The 22,914-nt window shown below is 41.3% G+C and overlaps 1 protein-coding gene across 4 annotated transcripts in view; it reads right to left on the bottom strand.

Annotated features, from left to right (window-relative positions):
• Positions 1-22,914, bottom strand: part of LOC132406055 (spindlin-1-like) — a 99,597-nt gene that overhangs the window by 12,237 nt on the left and 64,446 nt on the right. For 3 of the 4 annotated variants that reach the window (XM_059991237.1, XM_059991239.1, XM_059991240.1), the window contains exons 3-4: positions 15,575-15,825; positions 11,247-11,480 (exon numbers count right to left, since the gene is read on the bottom strand). In XM_059991237.1, the coding sequence (XP_059847220.1) occupies positions 11,247-11,480; positions 15,575-15,825 (485 nt within the window). Of the gene's footprint in view, positions 1-10,611; positions 11,481-15,574; positions 15,826-22,914 lie in introns of those variants that run through there. The other variant, XM_059991241.1, reaches the window with a different exon arrangement.

The following is a 22,914-nucleotide window of genomic DNA, read 5'->3' as shown; positions in this document are numbered from 1 at the left end:
GTTCACACCTTTCTTATATTGAAACGACAGAAACTGAACACAATACTCCAGGAGTGGTCTAACCGGGGTTTTATAGAGCTGCAGCATTACCTTGTGGCTCTTGAACTCAATCCTGACTTATGAAGGCCATCCCACCATACACCTTCTTAACCACCCTATCAATTTGTGTGGTAACTCTGGGAGATCTATGGGTGTGGACCCCAAGAGATCTGTGTTCCTCCACACTGCTGAGAATTCTGCCATTAACCCTGTACTGCCTTCAGGTTCAACCTTTAAGAAGCATCACTTCCCACTTTTCCAGACTGAACTCCATCTGCCACTTCTCAGCCCAGCTCTGCATCTTATCAAGTTGTAACCTTCGACAACTTTCCACACTATCCACAACACCAACAATCTTCATGTCACCTGAAAACTTACTAACTCATCCAGCCACTTCCTCCTCCAAGTCACTTATAAAAATCACAAGAAGCAGGGGTCCCAGAACAGATCCCTGTGTAACACCACTAGTCACTGGCCTCCTAGCAGAAAACACTCCATCCACTCCATCTAACTTTTGTAGGCAAGCCAATTCTGAATCGTCACAGCCAAGTTTCCCTGGATCCATTGCTTTGTCTTTCTGAATGAAGATACCATGAGGAACTTTGTTAAACATCTTGCTAAAATCCATATGCATCACATCTACTGCTCTATCCTCTTCAATTTGCTTTGCCGCTTCTTCAAAGAATTCACTCAGGCTTGAGAGGCACCTCCGGCCCTTCATACAGCCTTGATGTCTATCCCTAATCAGTCTATGCTTTTCTAAATGCTCGTAAATCCTGTCTCCGAGAAGCCTCTCTAACAGTTTGCCCACCACTGATGCATGGCTCACTGGTCTATAATTCCCAAGATTATCCCTCCTACCTTTCTTGAAAAGGAATAATATTTGCCATCCTCCAATCTTCTGGTACTACTCCTGTGGCCAGTGAGGACATAAAGGTCATCGCTAAAGGTACAGCAATCTTTTTCCCTGGTTCCTGTTGTAATCTAGAGTTTATCCCATCTGGCTCCAGGGACTTAGCTATTCTAATGTTTTTCAGAAGTTTCGGCACAACCTGTTTCTTAACATCAATGTGCTCTAGCATATCCAGCATGTCCCAGAAGTGTTAGATTTCCAAGTCAGGATGGTGGGAACAGTTTGAAAGGGAACATTTAAGGCAGCTTTTTATCAAGTTACTCAAGAGCAATAATGGACCAACAGTATAAGAAACATCACTGCACACTAATGAATAAAGAGAGAAAGAAAAAAAAAATCACACATATAGTAAAAGGCTGCTTCCCAACAACTGATCCCTCTGGTACTTTCCAGCCCATAATTTGACTCAACTGTTGTGCAAAATCTTTAATCTACATGATCTTAAATTAACTTTTCACTAGTTTATTATTTACATCAGGTCATTATGTCCCAAATGCATGAATAAGATGATTTAATCATATTTTCTGATGTGTCACTTCTGTCCTAATTAAGTAGTTGTATAGCACATTGCTGTCTTCCCTTTGGGGATAATTATAAATATTTCTTAACACTAAGCAGAGGCAGAATTGGAAGCTACTTGGAGAAATGTGTGTTGATTAGCGAAAGCCAGTGTGGACTTATTAAAGAAAACATATGTCTAACTAAATAACTACACGAGATTCTGCAGATGCTGAAATTCCTCCAGTATTCTGTGTGTGTTACCCAACTAACGAAAAAAAGTTATCTGAAGTAAGAGACTGTTAATGAGGGAAATATAGTCAATGTGAGATATTTTATATATATATTCTTTATTGATTTCCAAAACTTAAGCCATATGATAAGCTTGAAGGCCACTAAATAAAAAGGGTACCATAGGAGTACACATATAATTCAGCCCAAGTAACTGGAAACGTAGCAATGAAAAATTGGTTTTTGACTGAAGATCACTTTAATTGCAATCTTCATATTAGGTAGCTGCATCAGATTTGATCACAGCTTCCCTGTTCCCCAGGAGTCTGTACAAGGACCACTGCTTTGACACTCTCTTTACAACTCCATTTCTCACCGATCCCACCGATTAAAGCGTTGAGGACGATTGAAACAGAGGTGAGTGTGAAAGGCGAGTGACTGTTCAGTGCCATCAACCAGCCACTTGCTTGCTGCTGCTGGAGGAAGGTGACTGCATGTAGCAATCTTTCTCTCCCTCCAGCTCACTGATCCTGAAGGAAGGTCCCTACATTTGAACGGTCTCTCTCTTTCCCCCTCGATGCTGTCGGAGGATGGTACCAAAGTACTGCGTCTGCGGTTTGTGGATTGGACTAGTGAACTGAATATGCACTATTTCCATTTTGTATTTTATTTTCTGTGTTTTCACTCGTTCTTTCTTGTTGCTATTTGCATGATTTGGTTTTTTGCGTGTGGGGGCTGTTACCGTTTGCGCATGGGGGTGGGGTTGATGTTTTTCTGTGAACGTGTTCCACAGTTGTCTGTTTCATGGCCGCCTGTGGAAAAGGCATATCTCAGGGTTGTATACTGCTTACATACTTAGTAAGTGTTCTTTGAATCCTTTGAATATATATTGATTTGGACTTGGCTGTACAAAACACAATTTCATCATCTACCCAGGACGCAAACTTTGAAGAATTATTGAACTGTATGGAACTGAATTATAGGCTCCAAGGAAATACAGACAGACTGTAAGAATCAAAAGATAAGTAGCAGATACAAGTTAGTGCTAAGAATGTGAAGTGTTACCTTATAGTGCAGTAGCACGAGACAAAAATAAACATGCCAGTTCAATTCTCAGAGAGGTGCATAAACAGAGAGATTGGGGTGCATATGCAAACTACATTGAAAGTGCCAAAGCATGTTGTAAAAGTGGTTAAAATAGAGGCATTATGTACAAGAGTAAGGAAGTCTTTAAAAGGCTTCAACTTAATCACTACTGGAGCACTGTGTCCAGTTCTGGGCTCCACACATTTGCAAAGATGTAAATGTTATGGAGAGAGAGCGAATGAGATTTACTCCAGGGATAAGGGTCTTGTGTTGAGGCAGACCAGAAAAGCTGTACTTATTCCCTTTGAAACACAGAAACTGCAAGAAGACAGAACATAGAACATTACTAATAGATTATGTATTGCATTAAACTACTGCTGTGAGGTTTATCCTGCCAGTGATGATAAACCTGATTCTGACTGCATAGAACAGTCCATTCAGCCTACAGTATTATGACGATCTTTAAACCCACTTCAAGATCATTTTAATGCTTCACTCCCACATAACCTGCTATTTTTCTTTCATCCATGTGCCTACTTTCTAAGAGTCTCTTAAATGTCCCTAATGTATCAGAATCAGGTTAAATGTAACTGGCAGATGTAATGAAATTTGTTGTTATGCAGCAGCAGTACACTCATATATAGTTAAATAAGTAGTGCAAAAAGAGAAAATAAAAGTGGTTAGGTAGTGTTCATGGGTTCAATGTCCCTTCAGAAATCGATGGCAGAGGGGAAGAAGCTGTTCCTGATTCATTGAGTGTGTGCCTTCAGGCTCCTGTATCTCTTCCCTGATGGTAGCAATGAGAAGAGAGCATGTCATGGGTGATGGGAGGTCCTTAATGATGGATGCCACCTTTTTTGAAGCTTCGTTCCTTGAAGATGTTCTAGATTCTGAGGAGGCTACTGGCCATGATGGAGCTGGCTGAGTTTACAACTTTCTGCAGCTTATTTCAATCCCACGCTGTGCTCATCATCCCCCCCCCCCCCCACCCCCCACAAGCAGACGGTAATGCAGCCAGTTAGAATGCTATCTATGGTACATCCGTAGATAGCTGGTGACATACAAAAACTCCTCAGACTCTTAATGAAACATATCTGCTGTCATGTTTTCTTTGTCTCTGATATGTTGGGATGAGGATACATCCTCATAGACGCTGACACCCAAGAATTTGAATTTGCTTGCCTCGTCTTACCCTTTCTGAAGTCCACAATCGATTCTTTGGTCTTACTGATGTTGAGAGGAAGGCTGTTTTTGCAGCACCACTCAACCAGCTGATCTATCTCGCTCCTGTACTCTTTCTCTGAAAATTCTGTCAACAATAATTGTGGCGTCAGCAAATTTATAGATGGCATTTGAGCTGTGCCTAGCCACACAGTCACGGGTGTAGACAGAGTAGAGCAGTGAGCCAAGCACACATCCTTGAAGTGTGTTAGTGTGACGAACTGTAAGGATAATTGTATTAAATGCTGAGCTGTAGTCAATAAACAGTAGTCTGACATTTAAGTATTAGTATCTGCCTCTACCACCACCCTGGCAGTGACTTCCACACACCACTACTCTCTGTGGAAATAACCTCCCTCTTCCCCTGACATCTGATTTCTGAATGGACATTGAACCCATGAACACTACCTCATTACTTCTTTTAATTTTTATTTTTGTACTTATTTATCTTTTTAATATATATTTTACAGTAATTCACATTTTTCCATTATTGTATATTGCATTGTACAGCTGCTGCAAAGACAACAAATTTCACAACATATGCCGGTGATTGTGAACCTAATTCTGATTCTATACTTTCCTCCAATCACTTTAAAAATATACCCTCTTGTTTTAGCTATTTCCGTCCTGGGATAAAGGCACTGGCTGTCCACTCTATCTAAGTCTTTTAAAATAACCATGAAAGCTAGAAAGAGAGTGCATAGAAAATAATACCGTTCTCACTGGTGGAGGGTTTGAGCACCAAGGGACAGAGTGAAGTTGACTGGTGTAAGAAGCAAATTGAGACAATGAGAATTCTTTATTACACTGAGTGGTCAGGTGTAAAATGCACTACCTGGGAAAATAGTGGAGGCTGGTTCCATGGTGAGCATTCAAATGGAAGCTGGACACGAACCAGAGGAGAGCGGAAAAACTTGGATTGTTTTTTCTCATAATAAACCTGAGAGGTCAAGCAGCTGTATCAGTGCTTTCAACTATTCTGCACTTCCGCAAGCTTATAGAGAAGTGGTCCACAGCAGTTTTACCAGTGACTAAATGCACAGCATGTTGCATCATGTAGTTAGTGAGATTATAAACCTCGGTGCTTAACTCACTCACTGCAGAGAAAAATCTAAGGATTAAATCTTGGATCAGACGTACCTGGTGATGTTTATAGCGGATACAAAAAAAACAATTGCCCAATACAGGATAAACAACTTCTTCCCTAGTGCACCATGTGCCTTCCTGTGACGGTACAATGGCTGATGATACAAACAGCACATCCCCTCATCGTTCTTTCACTGTTTCCACTTCAGCTCCGTCTACTGCAGAATCCCTCATTCACACCTTCAGTACCTGCAGACCAACCCAGACGCAGGCGCTGAAGACCTCCATCTTCAGGAAACCAGCTCAGCTGGCCAGATTGTGTCCTGCGCATACACAGACATACACCTGGCCCATTGCCCAAAGCTTGCGTCGATTTCATGTAATCCTTGTACCCAAGAACTGGTTAACAATCTGGGAAAGTAACTATGATTATTTTTTAAAAATCCTTCCTGTGCCATCAAGATTAGTTATGCAAGGCTATTGGAGTTATAGAGCACAACAGGCCCTTCAGACCATGCTGAAATATTATTCAGCCTCGTCCCATTCATCTGCACCTTGACTATAGCCTTCCATACCCTTCCCATCAATGTACTAATCTGAATTTTTCTTAGATGTTGCAATCAAACCAACTTCATCACTTCCATTGGCAGCTTTTTCCACACTTTCACAACCCTCAGGGTGAAGAGCTTCTCACTTATTTTCCACAGAAACATTTCACCTTTCACCCTTAACTCATGACCCCTAGTTTAAGTCTCACCAAACCTCTAGAGGGTACATGCGTCTCAGGACTCGCACTACCAGGTTCAAGAGCAGTTGCTACCCCTCAACCATCAAGCTCTAGCCCACAAGAAAATGAAGCTCAGAGTTGTACATGGTGATATCTATGTAAAAAAAGGATCAGTGCTTTCCTGGTCTGTATGATGAATAAAGCCTTCTCGGCCTTCCAGTCAGATACAAGTATCGATTATAACCGATGTTTCGATGATGAACTCTGCCATCTTCATCATCTTCCCTGAAGAAGATGGCAGAGTTTGTCATCGAAACATTGGTTATAATCGCTACCTGTACCCAGCTGGAAGCTTGAGAAGAGTTTATTATATATAACATTAACTTTGAACTCAGTGGAAAATGAAGGCCAAACTATGTTGCCTGCCTAGAGACTGGATAAACTGGCCCTCTGCACCAGAAATGCATTTGGTGAAAAAGGTGACTCTGAGCCACTGCCTCAGATATATAAGCTCTTCAAACAGATTTGTGATGAAAAATCTATTTTTATAAAACATATTTAATCAAAAATACCATCAAAGAGAGAATAGATTGCAGAGAAGTGAAGAAATGGGATTGATGGGATTTTACTGCATGCCAACATGGTCTAGCTGGGTGAGTGACCTCTTTCTGGATATAAGCAAGAATTAAAATATAAAATAAAGCAAAATAATTCAATCTATCACCTGAACTTACCTTCTTCCATAGGATTGGGACTCTGTTTCTGTTTGTGCTCCAGCCCTCTTTGGAATAAAGCTGAGGGTCAGATGTGAGGTGCTCATTGTTTAAAATGGAGGTGTGTCTGCCAGAGAGTTATCCTGCAAGCAGTATTTCCTCAGCACCTCTGTGCTTTCCTGCTGGCTTCAGCGGAGAGACCAGTGGAAGATAGGAAGGTCAGAGTTGTGAGATGTAGATGTCTGATGTCCAGTCGCTCCCTGCCCATCATGCAAACTTCGCAGTAGTGTAGCAGTGAGCATAACGCTTTACAGTACCAGCAACGTGGGTTCAATTCCTGCTGTTGCCTGTAAGAAATCTGTCTGATGTCCCCATGACCATATAGGTTTTCTCTAAGTGTTCCGGTTTCCTCCCACAGTCCAAAGACATACCACTTAGTAGGTTAATTGGTCATTGCAAATTTTCCCGTGTGTTAGGCTAGGATTAAATCAGGGGATTTCTGGGCAGCACGGCTCTTAAAGACTATTCCGTTTTGTATTTCAATTGATCGATGAATAATTAATAAAACTTTGTTTTGGCACTTTGGATTTCGCTGCTCAATTCACACCCATCCAACTTTGTTATCTTTGGTTCTGCAGCACTGCAACGACGATACTCCCTACACATTTGTTCCTCCAGCTTTCTCAGATTATATTTTACTTTATCCTCCAATTAAGTAAGGTGACTCTCCACCATATTTCAACAGGTAACGATTACAGTCTCTGCAATGCGACTGAAATCTGCACGTAACACATATTACTCTATGGGATTTCTCTAATTAATTTCCCCCTCCTTGCTGAGGATAACTCATTCCCTCTGCATTGCTGCTGCAAGGGCAGGTAGTTGAATGAACACCCAAGAGCCTGCAGTTCATGTGTGTGCTTTGACACTGAGCTATTTTTGATGATTATAACCAATTCTGATCCTCTTCTGACTCTCAGGTAGACAGGCGCGGATTTTAAACTGTGAGCCACTAGGGAGCATCCAAGAGCATAATAACTAGGGGCTATGCTCTTCCCCAGCCAGTGCTGTAACCAAGATCAGAGAATAGAACACAGACTGTGGCTGCAAGCTGGAGTTTTCTTCAGAGGTACAGAACTCACCTCTGAATCCTCCAGGCTCCATTTTCAACTTAACTTTTATTACAAAACCAGCTATGTTTATAGTGTTTTTTGACTTGAAGGAACTGCTCATTCCCAAGATGGGGGCGATTGTTTTTTTCAGCAGAGTGAGCTATACCCTCTAGAATATTAGGAGAGTGAGAAAAGATCTCATTAGAATGTTAAAAAGAAATGAATGAGTTCTGAGGACAGATGCCTGGGACCGGGGTCACAATATAAAGATAATGGGGTCAGGCATTCGAGAGGGGAGATGAAAAAGACAGCAAACCTTTGGAATAGTCTACACAAGAGAGCAGTAGAAATTCAATTGTTGAGCATATTCCAGAGACCAAAAGATTTTTGGATGCAAGGTTAGCGCAGAGAGCTCCACTGAAGTAAGCAATCAATCATGATCTTACTAAATGGTGAAGCAGGCATGAGGGCTTGAATGGCCTACTCTAGCTTTTTTCTTTTCCCAGAAGAGTTCTTGCTGGAAGGCGGTATCTCACTGCTGCCTTGCTGAGGTTTTAGGCTTTTCAATAATCAGGTTATCTGCAAAGTGCAACATAACTAAGGGCATTAGGACAAACGGTACTGGGAGTCCATAGAGAACACCACAAACCCAACACCTGAGGAAGATGTGTCCATATTTTTGAGCAAGTTACGTTTATTTGGCACTAGCAAACAGTGACCCTGTGGGATGCCGCAGGATCGAGGCCCCCAATCAGCTTACAATATTATCCACACAGAACATAAAAAATAAGAGAGGCCAACTGACCCATCAGGTTTCCTTCACTTTTCAATAAGATAACGTTTGATCCAGTCTCAACATGACTTTTCACTCCTATGTCATCTGACTCCCTTGCAGTTTAAATCCCCGTCAATGTCCACCTCTGATGTACAGTATTCAATGGTTCACTTCACTAGGATGGAGAGTTCCAAACATCCTGCACCCCCCCCCCCCCCGGGAGAAACTGATACCCACTGCTCACTCTGCAGGAAATCTCTGTTCTGGAAGCATTAACCCAAGTTGTAGATAACCCATCTAGGACAAACATTTTGTCAACATTTCGTCAGCCTCTCTCAGGATCTTGCAGGTTTCAATAAGACTGCCTCTCGTTCTCCTATACAGGTGGCCCCCTTTTCTCGAACGTTCACTTTACAGCAGCTCGCTGTTACGAAAGACCCTCATTGGTACCTGTTTTCGCTAACCAAAGAGGATTTTCACTTCTACAAAAAAAGATGCCCGCTCTATATGTGTGTTTACCCTGAGAAAGACTACAATGACCGTGAAGCCTTGTGCAGGCAGTTGTGCGTGCATATGTGTGTACGTGCGCTTGCGTGTACGTGCCGATTTATTTTCTCCACATTAATTTTGGCTTGCTGTCTTCCTGATTTTGATAAGTGAAACTACTTCGTACGTACAATATTTCTATTTTATATAGGCTGTAAATTTATTATATTATTCCTGCTTTTACTATATGTTCATGTTATTTTAGGTTTTATGTGTTATCTGGTTGGATTTGGTAGGTTATTTTTGCATCTGGGAATGCTCAAAAATTTTTCCCATATAAATTAATGGTAATTGTTTCTTCACTTTACCACATTCTGGCTTATGAACCATTTCATAGGAACACTCTACCTTCGGATAGCGGGGGAAACCTGTACTCCAAAGACAGCAAGCCTAACTTGTTTAACCTTTCTTAGTAGTTCAGTCTCTTTATTCAAGAAATCAACCTGGTGAATTTTCAAGGCACTTCCTACAATGCAGGCACATATTTCCTTAAATATAGAAAACAAAATTGCGCAAGGCAATCCCGATGCTATCTCACTAAGTGCCTGCATCAAACCTTTCCGTTTCTGTACAGTACTTCATAACCTTTGTGATTAAGCTCAACATTCAAGTAGCACAATCTACATCGTGTGGACTTTAAATTATCAAGGACAGTGATGCATTCGGAAACTTCACTCTCCCTTACCCAATAAGGCTATGGAGGTAACCAGAGTAGTTAATGGAAGACTCACAGAACATAGAATACTACAGCTCTTTGGCCCATGATGTTGTGCCAATCTTTTAACCTACTCTAGGAGCAACTTAACCTTTCCCTCCTACATAGCCTCCATTTTTCTATCATCCATGTGCCTATCTAAGAGTCTCTTAAATGCCCCAATTATCTGTCTCTACCACTAGCAAGGTGTTCCACATACCCACCACTCTATGTAAAAAAATGTACCACCAACATTACCCCTACAATTTCCATCAATCACCTTAAAATAATACCTCTTTGTTTTAGCCATTTCCACCAAAGAAAAAAGCATTTGACTATCAACTTGATCTATACTTCTTATAATCTTGTATGTCTCCATCAAATCATCTCTCAATCTCCTTTGTTCCAAAGAAGAAGGTCATAGCTTGCTCACCCTACTCTCATAAAGACAAGCTCTCTAATCCAACCAACATCCTGGTAAATCTCCTCTCCACCTTTGTTAAAGCTTCCCCATCCTTCCTATAATGAGGCAACCAGAACTGAACACAATATTCCAAGTGAGATCTAACCAGGGTATTTATAGAGCTACAACCTTACCACACGGCTCTTGAACTCAACCACCCAACTAATGAAGGCCAACACAACCCGCGCCTTCTTAACAACCCTATCAATCTATGTAGCAACTCTGAAGGATCGGTGAAATTAAGGCCCAAAGTCCCTCTGTTCAACCACACTGCTAAGAGTAACACTGAAGTGACACTTGAAGACTCTGGATTACATTTAAACCGCAAATGTTTTTCACTCAAAAAGTAAAGAGATCTCACAAAGCAACTAGACAACAGTAACTTTATTTTATTGCAAGCAAAACAAACATTATAGCTACAGGACATCTTAATATGGAGCCTTTGTTGGTTAAGGTTTTAACAGGAGACTTTATAGGTGTTTTGTCCTATAAAACAAAAAAGAAAATTACAGCGCACTTACCAGGATTGGCAGTAGAGTCAGATGATAAAAGCTTCGGAAGATGGCTTAGCTGTGTAACAGATGTTGCCTCTTATGAGGAGGCTATCTTGAAACTTTCACTTCATTCCCTTTGGAACACATTTCTCAGTTGATAACTCACTGATGCTTCTTCAGCAAAGCTTCCCTCCAATGGGCAGAGTTAAAGCTTCCCCTCCCCCTAAAAATGGCACCCGGTGCTTTGCCACAGCTTTCAGGGACAGAGTTGTACCCGGTGGGGGGGGGGGGCACCTTTTTTGGTGGTGGGTGTGGATACTTCAATCTCTATGAAGTGAGGCCTCCTCTATGTATTCTTTGGTTCACTCTTTTGCTTGCAACAGAGTGGTCATCTTCACAAATCAATACCAACTCTGCTCATTAGAAAGGAAGTATCAGGTAATTCCTGATAACGTATGACCAGATGCCATATCCGACGAAAGGTGGCAAACTCGGGCTTATTAAAACCACTACAAAGCTGAGGTGCCTCCTAAATATAATGCCTTGTGAACAGCACGGGTTTAAAACTTGGAAGTGACCTGGTGCGCTGTGCGCGTACATGGCTTTTGAAAGTGGCACAGCGACACAATTCTGCAACCAAATATGTACCTGAATCTGGCAGGATGCGGAGATCTCCCTCTTTGTAATCTTCAAGTAGTTGGTACATATACAGAACAGGGTCCTTTTCATAGGTGATATAATACCAAGTGGTCATGACAGGTGCACGTGCCAACACCATCCCTCGCCATTCATTCTTAGATCCGTCATCCTTTTCGAACATGTGTTCCACCGCTTTGCCAACTATTAACTCCGCCAAATCACCATCCATTATTTTTGTTCGACCTGTTGGAAAGGCAGGGATCAAGAGTCAATAGTAAAATCCAACAATCCTTTGCAAAGGGACACTTGGTCCTTTCAGCCTGTGCTGGCACTTTATGAGAGAAAACCGGTCTGTTACACTGACTCTTTCCCCAGATCAATCGTGTGGTCACCAATCTAAAGTACTAAGTGCATCTTAGTCCATAGAAGCTGCCTGATGAAGCATTCCCAGCATTTTCAACTTGTGCTTCAGTTCTAATTGCTAATCAGAGAATTATTCATAATGGAAGTTGGATACAGGCAGTCCCCGGGATATGTACGAGTTCCGATCCTGAGTCCGTATTTAAGTCGGATTTGTACATACATCGGAACAAGTACATCCAGTATTATTTAGCGGCAGTCAAACATTTGTCTTAGTATATAGTATATATTTTACCTTCTTATGCATATAAAACATTTCAGAAACATATGTATTCCAATAATTAAACCACTGTGTTGCTTAGTAATAATTGTAGCTTTCATTGGGGCAGGGCTTTTCAAATGCTCCATTATTCTCACTTTATCCGTTATCCTTTAAAATTGTTCCGATCATTGACCGACTGTAGCCTAATGCTTTTCTAATGACCGATGGCGTTTCACCTCCCGCTTTATTACTTCCACTTTATTTTCAATCGCGATCGCTTTCTGTCAACAGAACAGAAACACCACTGGCGTTGGGTCCCGACCTCTGCCAGCTCTTGAGGTCCGCTGGGTCCTAACAACCACCGCACTGAATGGGACAAGTGGGGGCTGTACTGGGTTTGCGTATTTGTTCAACCACAATATTCCGCGTGGGAATTTAAACTGGAAGTGGCAGTGTTTTTCTTATGAGGTCGACTTGCGAGCTCGACATCAACCCAGCATGGATAGTACGGGAGTCACTGGATCGACATCAACCCAGCACGGAAACCTCGGTTCTCCAGCCCGGCGCTGATCTCACTGCGCCACCAGCCAACCGGAACGATGGGGGTGAATCTTACTAAGAAAATTTTAAGCCAAATACAAAGTTAAACACTCAACACAGTGTCAACGGCAACGACTTAAAATGGCAGATGGCGTTCTCTTTCCTTGGTTTGTAAGTACAAGCTGTCCGTAAGTTGGACGTTCATAACTCAGGGACTACCTGTATTGAATGGAGGTAGCTGGAAGTCAGGACAGATCAACTGGGTACGTAGACTCCAAGTTAACTGATGTGCCCAGCCTGCGCACAGTACAGATTCCTCGACTGGAGTCACATGAAAAGGATGACCATCTCAGAGAATATGAGGGGCAACAAGAACAAGAGAAAGCTCTAGATCTGACTCAAAATTCAATAAAAATCATGGTTGAACTTGCACATTCTTATGTCTCTTGCAACTCCCGAGGGTATAGTATCCCTGTGTAAAAAAATTGTCTACTTACCTCAATACTAAACACCCATTAAGTTCTAGACTCTTTAGTTAAAGAAAACACAATCTCAGTGTTTGAGTATTTTAAAGAGATCACTTGTTCTTTTAAATCCCAAGAAGTTAGTTCTATTCCATTACTGTAGTGTTGACCACCTTCTCATCCAAAGCTTAAACTAAATGAATCTAAGCAGTGTTTTCTCTAAAGCACGGTATATGCAAGCGATCAAAACTACATGCACAACCCAAGTGCTGATGAACTACAACAAAATATGTCTCCTCTTATGTTTCAACCCCTTGTAATAAAGCCACATTTGAATACTAAATAAATATGTACATCAAGCAGTTATGACACAGAAGGCAGCAATGGACTCCACTGGGACCAAGCAAATCCCAGCACAGCAATCCTTTATGTCTAATCCCTCATGTTATTTTCTTGCAGTCCTACAACATATTCTCTCAAATGAACCCTTGATATTTTTTTTTGCTCTTTCCTTGCACTCAGAATTAATTTACAGAAGCCAATTAACCACCAGCAGGTTTGGGATGTGAGATGAGTTTGGAGCACTGAGGGAAAACCAAAAGAGTTTCAGGGAGAATGTGCAAGTCCCATGAGAAAGCATCGAAGCTTAGAACAGAATCTCAGTTCCCGTAGCTGTGAGTTACTGGTGCTAACTGTGTGCTACTATACTGCATGTTAACAGCACACCCAAATCCCACTGTGGACCTTGGTTATAAAATAATGTTTTTACTCTTCCAACCAAAGTGAATGACCTCCCATTTTGTTCACATTTACTTCACCTGACCCCTTCTTGCTCACAGTTAACCGCTCAACATTGCTTTGTAGATTGCCAGCACTCAAGGTTTACCGGAGGGCAGCTAAATCCCAAAGTATCACATACAACATGGAGTATGGTTCACAGAAAGGGGAAATGCAGAAAGGTGGAGAAAACACAAGTGCAAAAACTAAATGTGGCTATTAGCATTATGTCACCATAAATAACTGTACTTAATATTAATATTAATATCTTTAAAAGTATACCCCTGAATCTGAGAGGCTCCATATTAGTACTAACAGCACAAATAGAAAACATCAGCAAACAGTTCCATATATTTAATTATCTTTAGGGAACTATGAAATACAAATTTAACCATGACTCATTTGATTAAGCAGTTTTACCACTGAATTTCACAGCCACAGAGACATGCATCAGATCAAAATGATTTATCTGAGAGTTCTGGGAATGCCCAGGTTTACACCACTGAAATTTGAATAATTTTGCATGGCCTTGGAGATTAATCTGATTTTAAAAAACGTCCCTGCGAATTGAAACTACTGCACATTTGATACAAACCCAAAATAGAGGCATAACAAATGTCATCAGATTCATTGTACGTTTAGAAAGCAACCTCAGGATTCCCTAACAACAGACACAATTACTGAAAAGCTGTGCAATCTCACTTTGCATTTGAAGCACTATTCTCTCTCACTCTTCTATTAAGACTTTTTAAAAACCTGCCAATTGTTTTTATTGTCTGTCCTACTTTGAAGGCGAGAGTCAATTTTGTTTGATAATGTATGATGCATGTGAGTGATAATGAACCCGATTCTGATATGGGTCTGTACTGTAGACTGAGAGTTGAAGGGGGTATCATGGCTGGGAAAAGGGGAAGAAAGAGGGGAGGAAAAGGGGAGGGAGCAGGAAGCACTGGAGAAATATTCTGTAATCATCAAAAAACCAATTATTTGGTATCAAATGACCTTGCATGGTGTCTCAGGGCTGGGTGTGTCTGCACCTGTGCTACCCCCTCTGCCATAGTACTCCTTCTCTGCCCCTGTCCCACACCCCTCCTGTGGCGCTCCAACCTCGCCATTCCCAACATCCTTTGTTCCTACCAGATTTACAAACTCACTCTCTCTCCACATTGACAAATACACTACTGTGCAAAATCTTAGATATCCTAGCTGCATACATGTGCCTAAGAATTGTAGAGTATTGTAGAGCATTATTGTACAGTATTGTAGAGCACAGTATTGTAGAGCATAAAAATTATGATTGTTATAGTGATAAGATTAAATAAGACTTTATTGATCTGAAACATGCCCAAGTATTATAAGTTTCGATCTATAGCTACTGATCAAAAACTTCTATTGATCACAGTGTGCTATTGCAAAAAACGTCATCCATAATCAAGGACATGCACCACCCAGGGCAGGCTCCCTTCATGCTGCTGCCATCAGGTAGAAGATACAGGATCTTCAGGACTCACAGCACCAGGTTTTGGAGCAGTTATTACCCCTCAACCATAATGCTTTTAAACCAGTGGGGATAACTTCACTCGATCCATTACTGAATTGTTCCCACAACCTATGGACTCTCTTCTCTCAAGGACTCTTCATCTCATGTTCTCAATATTTATTGTTTAGTTATTTACTATTTTTTCTCTTTTGTATTTGCATAGTTTGTTATCTTTTGCACATTGGTTGTTTCTCCATCGTGTTGGGTATGATCTCTCATTGATTCTATTGTGTTTCTTGGATTTACTGTGTATGCCTGCAAGAAGACTAATTTTAGAGTTGTATATGGTAACATATGATTTATGATTAATTTATGATAATAAATGTACTTTGAACTTTGAGAGTTTAATCACACACACATACAAAACTTTATAGATTGGTACCAATTTACATACCACTTTTGTCAGGCAGTATTTCAAGTCCTGAGACCCTCTCATCTTTGAAAAGTTCGATCCCATACACACAGTCGAAATCGTCGTATTTCACCAAGAAGAGTGAAGGGTTAACTGGCAGCTGGTCCAACACTGTCCCCTTCCACTGGGTAACCACTCCCGTCTTCTCCCTCCATCCATGTTGCACTTTACTTCCAACAATACTGCGCTGTTTGTAGGCAACTGGATCACTTGCATCTGCTTTGCTACGCTTCCTTGGAGTCAAAACAGCATGAAAAATAAAAATTTGCATTGGTCTAGTTTTATCACACCTTCCTTGGTAAAAGGGTAAAAACATAAACAGTCAATTATATTTAACATGATTCTCAATTATATCACTGCCAACCCCAAGCACTTTAAATGATTTTGCATATGGAAATTACAGAAACGATACAGGCAATTTACAGGAATTCTTTTTTTGCTCAAACATCATCTTGCTCTATTACGCTATTCTCCATGATAAGACCACAAGACATAAGACACAGAAGCAGAATTAGGCTATTTGGCCCACCAAGTCTGCTCTGCCTTTCCATCATGTCTGAGTTATTACCCCTCTCAATCCCGTTCTCCTGCATTCTCCCCGCAACCTTTTACGCCCTTACTAATCAACAGCCTATCAACTCCTGCTTTAAATACACCCATTTACTTGGCCTCTGTTTGAGACAATGAATTCCACAGATTCTCTGCCCTCTGGATATAGAAATTCCTCCTCTTCTCTGATCTAAAGGCATGTCCTGGTACTCTAAGCCTGTGCCCTTTAATCCTAGACTTCCCCAATATAGGAAATGTCCTCTTCACATGGAAACTTTCTAGGTCTTTCAATATTCTATAGGTTTCAATGGAATGAACCCCCCCCCCCCCCATTCTACTAAACTACAGCAAGTACAGGCACAGAACCATCAAATGTTCCTCATACATTAACCCTTCCATTCCTGGGATCATTCTCATGAACCCCCTCTGGACCCACATCAATGCCAGCACATCCTTCCTTAGAGGGGCCCCAAGATTTGCTCTCATTTACCATTCCTGTAACAACTCTGTAATGTTTCGGTTCAGCTTGTCTTTGTGATACTGTTTTCATTTTCTATCAGTTCAGTCTGTATCATTATATGTGTCTCCTTTCATTCTCTCCAGGCTTTGAGTCCGCTTTGTAATTCACGGTACTTCAAATGGGCTAAGTCAAGCTCTCAAGTTACATACATTCTCTGCTTTTGAAGTTTATTCTTTTGAATGTGAACCGCAGTGCTTTGAATATAATTTCATGGCTTTGTTAAAACAAACCTGCAGGGAAAAAACTTCATTGCTATGATGCCTTTCATAACCACAAGGTATTCCGTCAAATACTTTATAGCCTCTGAGGTGAAAATGTTAGAAGCACACCAGCCAACTGGCAAACAACCTCCCAGAATTTGCCATGTGACAAACTGTATTTAGTGGTGTTTACAGATGACAGACTCATCCAAATAGTTCCATTGGTTCCTTACTGCTCACCCGACAGGAAGGGTTAGGTTCTAAGTTCGAAGTCTCATCTGAAAGGTAAAATGGACTGTTCCTCTAGAACAGAGGGGGTAAGTATGAAATGCTGAGGGGCACAACAGTTATTTTCATCTGCAACAATTTCAAAAACTAGATTTGAAATAACCAAAGGAATCTTTTCTTCAGTACAGAATTGTGCACATCTGCATAAGTGTTTACGGGGAATGATGGTAGAAAGGGGAGTCCCCCAAACATTCAGCATATTTACAAAGGAGCTGGAAAAGCACTTCATGTGACAAAACCTGTAAAAGTGGAGGGGGGGGGGGGCTGAGTTATAGATAGAGGTTGAGCAGGCTAGGAATTTATTCATTGAAACCCAGGGAACTGGAGGGGAATGATCTTATAGCAAGTGTATAAAAATCACGAGGAACATAAATAAATAGGGTCATTTTCTTATGGAAAGGGAATCAAAACTTGAGGGTATAGGTTTAAGGTGAAGGGGAAAGATTTAAAAAGGATCAAAGGGACATATCTTCACACAAGAGGATGGTGTATATTTGGAAAATGGAGCTTTCAAGGAAATGACTGAGGCAGGTACAATAATGACAATCAAAAAAAAAATCATTTGGACAGGTACATGGCCCTTTGTGCCGACCTACTCCAAGATCAATCTAAACTATCCCTCCCACGCAGGCTCTCCCCCCTATTCATCTTTCATCCATGTGCCTATCCGTGTCTCTCAAATGTCCCTAATGTATCTGCCTCTAACAATGGCCCAAGGCACCACTCTCTGTGTAGATAAAAAGTACGTTTGACATCCCTCTTACCTCCAAACAAATTAAAGTTAGGCCCCATCATACCCACCATTTCTACCCTGGGAAAAAGGCACTGGCTGTCCAGTCCATCTATAACTCTCATCATCTTGGACACCTCTAACATTCACCTCCCATCCTCCTTCACTCCAAAGAGAAAAGCCTAGCTCGCTCAACCTATCCTCATAAGACATGTTCTCTAATCTGAAAAGCATCCTATTAAATCTCCTCTGCACCTTCTCTAAAGCTTTCATATCCTTCCTGTAATGAAGCAACAGAAATGAACACAATACTCCAAGTGTGGTCGAACCAGAGTATTATAGATCTGTAACATTACTTGTGTCTCTTGAACTCAAACTCATAATAAAGGTCAACACATCATACGACTCCCTAACCATACCATCAGCTTGCATGGCAGCCTTAAGGGACCCATGGATGTGAACCCCAAGGTCCTTCTGTTCCTCCACACTGTTAAACATCCTGCCATTAACACTGTATTCTACCTTCAAAAGTGAGTCACTTCACACTTTTCTGGACTAAACTCCAGCTGTCACTTCTCAGCCCAAGTTTAGAAGGTTTTGGCCCCAATGCGAGCAAATGGGTGAAGCTTAGATGGGGACATTGTTTAGCGTAGAAACCAGTTCCCATGCTGTATTACTCAGGCTGACAGATGGAAAGTGGCAAGAGCTTTTTCCCCCCAGAGTGGACATGTTGAGTGGAAAGTTCTTCTTTGTTGTAGATTACTAGAACTCCACATGCAATTCCATACCAAGGAACATTCGATCTTCAACGATTACGTAGAAGAGAAGACACCCGTAAGGATCAAAAGCAAAGAACAAAATTAGCAGTTTGAGTAACTTGTTCCAAAGTAACAAAGCAGGACCCTTGCAATGGTAATGATGAGTGCCTGGATACAGGATGTTGCAAGTTAGAGAAGAAGTTCATCTAGAGGCTACATTTAAAAAAAGACAAGAACCATGACAGCAACATTTTACACCAGTTTGCACACCCATTTCACAAAACTTCACAGTCCCCAATGTCAAGCTCGCTATTTTTCCTACAAACCAAGCCACTAACGAATTCTTCATTGAAAAGGTGGCCTGCTTTGTTTTGCTTCAGAATGGAAAACAATAGGTCTTGTAACCGCAGAAGAAAGCTGATAAGAGTTTAAGTTCACTCAACCTGCTACAGGACATCCCCCTGCAATCTGTCATTGTGACAGCAAATAACTGTGTAGTGTCTTTTGAACTGGCTTTTGTTGGCTCTTAGCAACTGTATCCATGGCACCAGAATTGTGAAGGTTTTGTCAGTAGATACAAAACCAATACAGAATTCCATGGTTACAGATATCATCAAATAATACATTTATTTCACATTTGGACATCACTGAATTGACTTTATTTCTTATATCTTTCACAAATAGGAGTAAAAATCTTTGTTACATCTACATCTAAATGTGCAATGTGCAATCATAGTAATATATAATAAATAGTCAGTGTAATATGGAGTACATTCAAATCAGCGTGAGTTCATCAGTCTGATGGCCTGGTGGAAGAAGCTGTCCTGGAGCCTGTTTTACACACCTGTCCTTATAAATGTCCTGAATCATGGGAAGTTTACAACTACAGATGCACTGGGCTGTCTGTACCACTCGCTGCAGAGCCCTGCAATTAAGGGAGGTACAGTTCCCATATCAGGCAGTGATACAGCCAGTCAGGATGCTCCCAATTGTGCCCCTGTAGAAAGTTCTTGGGATTTGGGGGCCCATACCAAACTTCCTCAACCATTTAAGGTGTGAACTGCTTTGATTTGTAACCGTCTCAGCTTCTTATTTACCATAGCAAGCAGATGTCCCCACCAAGGGACCTAAGGACAAAATAACTACGATGATTCATCCAGAGTCATTCTGCTGAACTGTCATAAGTGCTATTAGGTACAGTAAATTGGATTATTATTGTCACAATACAGTGAAAACCATGTATACTGTTCATACGGTTCAAGTCATTGCCCAGTGCACTGAGAAACAAGGTAAACTCAACAGCAGAATGCAGGAAAAAGTGTTCCAGTTTCAGAGAGTGTGCAGTATAGGTAGACAGTAAGTATAACACAATGTAGATCGAGAGGTTGAGAATCCACCTTACCCTACCATAACAACAAGAGAGAAGCTATCTTTGAGCCTGGTAGTTTTGCAGGTAATGTAGAAGATTGTTGTATGTTACAACTGGAAATTGATAGAGCTGGGCTGAGAAGTGGCAGATGACATTCAATCGATAAAAGTGTGAGCTGATAAACTTTGGAAGGCCAAACTTGAAGGCAGAGGGCATTGCATAGGTGTCAGAGTGATTTCAGGGTCCATGTCCATAGATCCCTCAAAGTTGCTGCACAGGTTGATTGTTCAGAAAGCATATGGTATGTTGGCTTTCAGTAGTTCAGGAGACTGAGTTCAAGAGCCACAAGCTAATGTAATGTGGCTCAGTAAAAACTCTGATTAGACCACACTTGGAGTACTGTGTTCAGTTCCAGTCACCTCATTATAGGAAGGATGTGGAAGCTTTAGAGAGGGTGCAGAGGATATTTACCAGGATGCTGACCAGGTAATGAGCATGTCTTATGAAGAAAGGTTGAGCTACGCCTTTCACTTTGGAATGAAGGATGACATTAGAGATGTACAAGATGATAAGAGGCATAGATAGAAAGGACAATTAGCACCTTTTTCTCAGGGCAGAAAGGGTTAATATGAGAGGGCATAATTTTGAGGTATTTGGAGGATAAGTAAGGGATGATGTCAGGGGTAGGCTTTTTTTTTAAACATGGAGAATGGTGGATGTGTGGTATGCCTTGCCAGGGGTGATGGTAGAGGCAGATACATTAGGGACATTCATGGAACTCTTTGATAGACACATGGAGGAACAATAGAGGGCTTTGTGGGAGGGAAGGGTTAGATTGACCTTGTAGGTTAAATGGACAGCACTGCACTGTGGGCCAAAGGGCCCTGTACTGTGCTGTATTGTTCTGTGTTCTAAATTCCTATTCCTTATCTGTGAAACTGAGCCTTGTATGTTGATCCACTCTGACATTACTGCATCAAGGTTAAGCCTCTGGGGGTGAATATAAAAACCAATGAGAGTAGACATACAAGGCCAGGTCCCATACTCAGAAGAAGTGGGGCTTCTTGACAACCCTAAGTTTCATCGTTCCACCACTGGCAGCCTTTCAGTTGACTGGGGTGTTGGATTATAAATTCTTAACTTAAATAACTACATCTAACTTAAAGCACATTTTAAAACCTGTCTCTTTGACCAAGTATGTGATCACCTAAATGTCAGTCTCCTAAAATCAACTGTCTTCTAATCTGCCTCCTTATGGTCTTGCACCATATGGTTTACATGCACCACATTCTCTCTGTTGCTGTTGCACTTTGTTCTGCATAGTTATTGTTTTACCTTGTACTACTCAATACAACATTTAATGAATTGATCTGAATGAAGGAAATGCAACAGGAGCTTTGCACTGTACCTCAGTGCATGTGACAAGAATAAACCAATTCCAATTATATAGCTCAGTGTCAAATTCTGTTGATAAATCTGCTCATCTCCTGATAATTGTTCCTGTGAAGTGTCATGGGACATTTCACTGCGCTTAAGGCATCATGTTGCTGTGTTGACTGCGGTAAGTTTACTGAGAAACACTCTTGGCATTCATAGTGGCTCAATGGGGGTTTGTCATGGCGGACTGCAGCCAAGAGAGCTTGAATAACACATTCACTATCGGCCACATTTGAGAGAGGCAAAATACAGGCCCACACTTGGATACATTAACAACTCCTCTTCTGTGAAGGGAAGCAGGGCATTTTTGTGTTAAATTCTTATTATAAACCCACCCACCTGAATGTTGCAGAACCCTCACATTAGAAAGCTGGACATCAAAATGAGTCACAAGCCTCAGAGTTCATTTCACTTGCCTTGACAACTGCCAGGGGACAAAATTAAACGCAGGAGGAGGAAAACAGCAGCAGGATGGAAATGTAAATGCACCATGTTCAATGGCCCCTGACCAGCTGCTCTGGAAAGAACAGCTGCAATGTGTTAAGAGACAGAACATAACCAGCAGGAATCGGAAAGTAAGAAATGCCAAGACAGTTAAAACTGTGGATCTATTCTCCCTTTACAATTATTAATGTGGTCTACAATGGAATGTCATTTAACAGATGTTAAACCTGCTTATTTTGAGGAGGCGAGGCTAGAAGAGGGATGCAAATGAGTGAGGGAAGGTGTCCATTCTGATCCTGCCCTCAGCTGTCTGTCAGAGTACCTCCTGCAAAGACTGCTGGAATATTATATTAGCATTTTGGCATTTGAATAGTTTTTTTTTTAGGGATATCATAGTCAGCAGGGTGAAATCTCCTAATACAACAAAATACTGGCATTAAATCTCATTTACTTGGTCAGTTGATTGAGTTAGTAACACACAAGGCAACCTCATCGAGTGCTGCTCTTTTGAGGTTCCAGGCACAAACAGGTACACACAACATTATAAATAAATCTGGCTCAGCCTCATGAGGCAACCTAGCATGCTTTATTACCACATAACTTGCAAGTTCATTTTATGCTCTGACATTAGTTTAGGAACTGGAATGTTGACAGCGGGGTGAGAGGGTATGGAAGAAGGAGCCAGTGAACAACAAAGGGCAACAACCTCCAGATGGTTGACAAAACTACTTCTTTCACTTCTCAACCAAGAGAAAATCTGCAGATGCTAGAAATCCAAGCAACACACACAAAATGCTGGAGGAAATCAACAGGCCAGGCAGCATCTATGGAAACAGTACGGTTGACATTTTGGGCCAAGACCCTTCAGGACAGCCCTGCTGAAGGGTCTCAACCCGAAACATCGACTGTACTCTTGTCCATAGATGCTGCCCTGCCTGCTGAGTTCCTCCAGTATTTTGTGTGCGTTTCTTTCACTTCTTTTACATCTTCTTTTGCTTTCAAATGTAGCTCTGCTACTGTTGGAGCC

Source organism: Hypanus sabinus, chromosome 16 (genome assembly GCF_030144855.1).
Source record: "Hypanus sabinus isolate sHypSab1 chromosome 16, sHypSab1.hap1, whole genome shotgun sequence".
Lineage (NCBI taxonomy): Eukaryota > Metazoa > Chordata > Chondrichthyes > Myliobatiformes > Dasyatidae > Hypanus > Hypanus sabinus.
The sequence above is the reverse complement of the archived record's forward strand: the minus strand, read 5'-3'. Positions and strand labels throughout refer to the sequence as shown.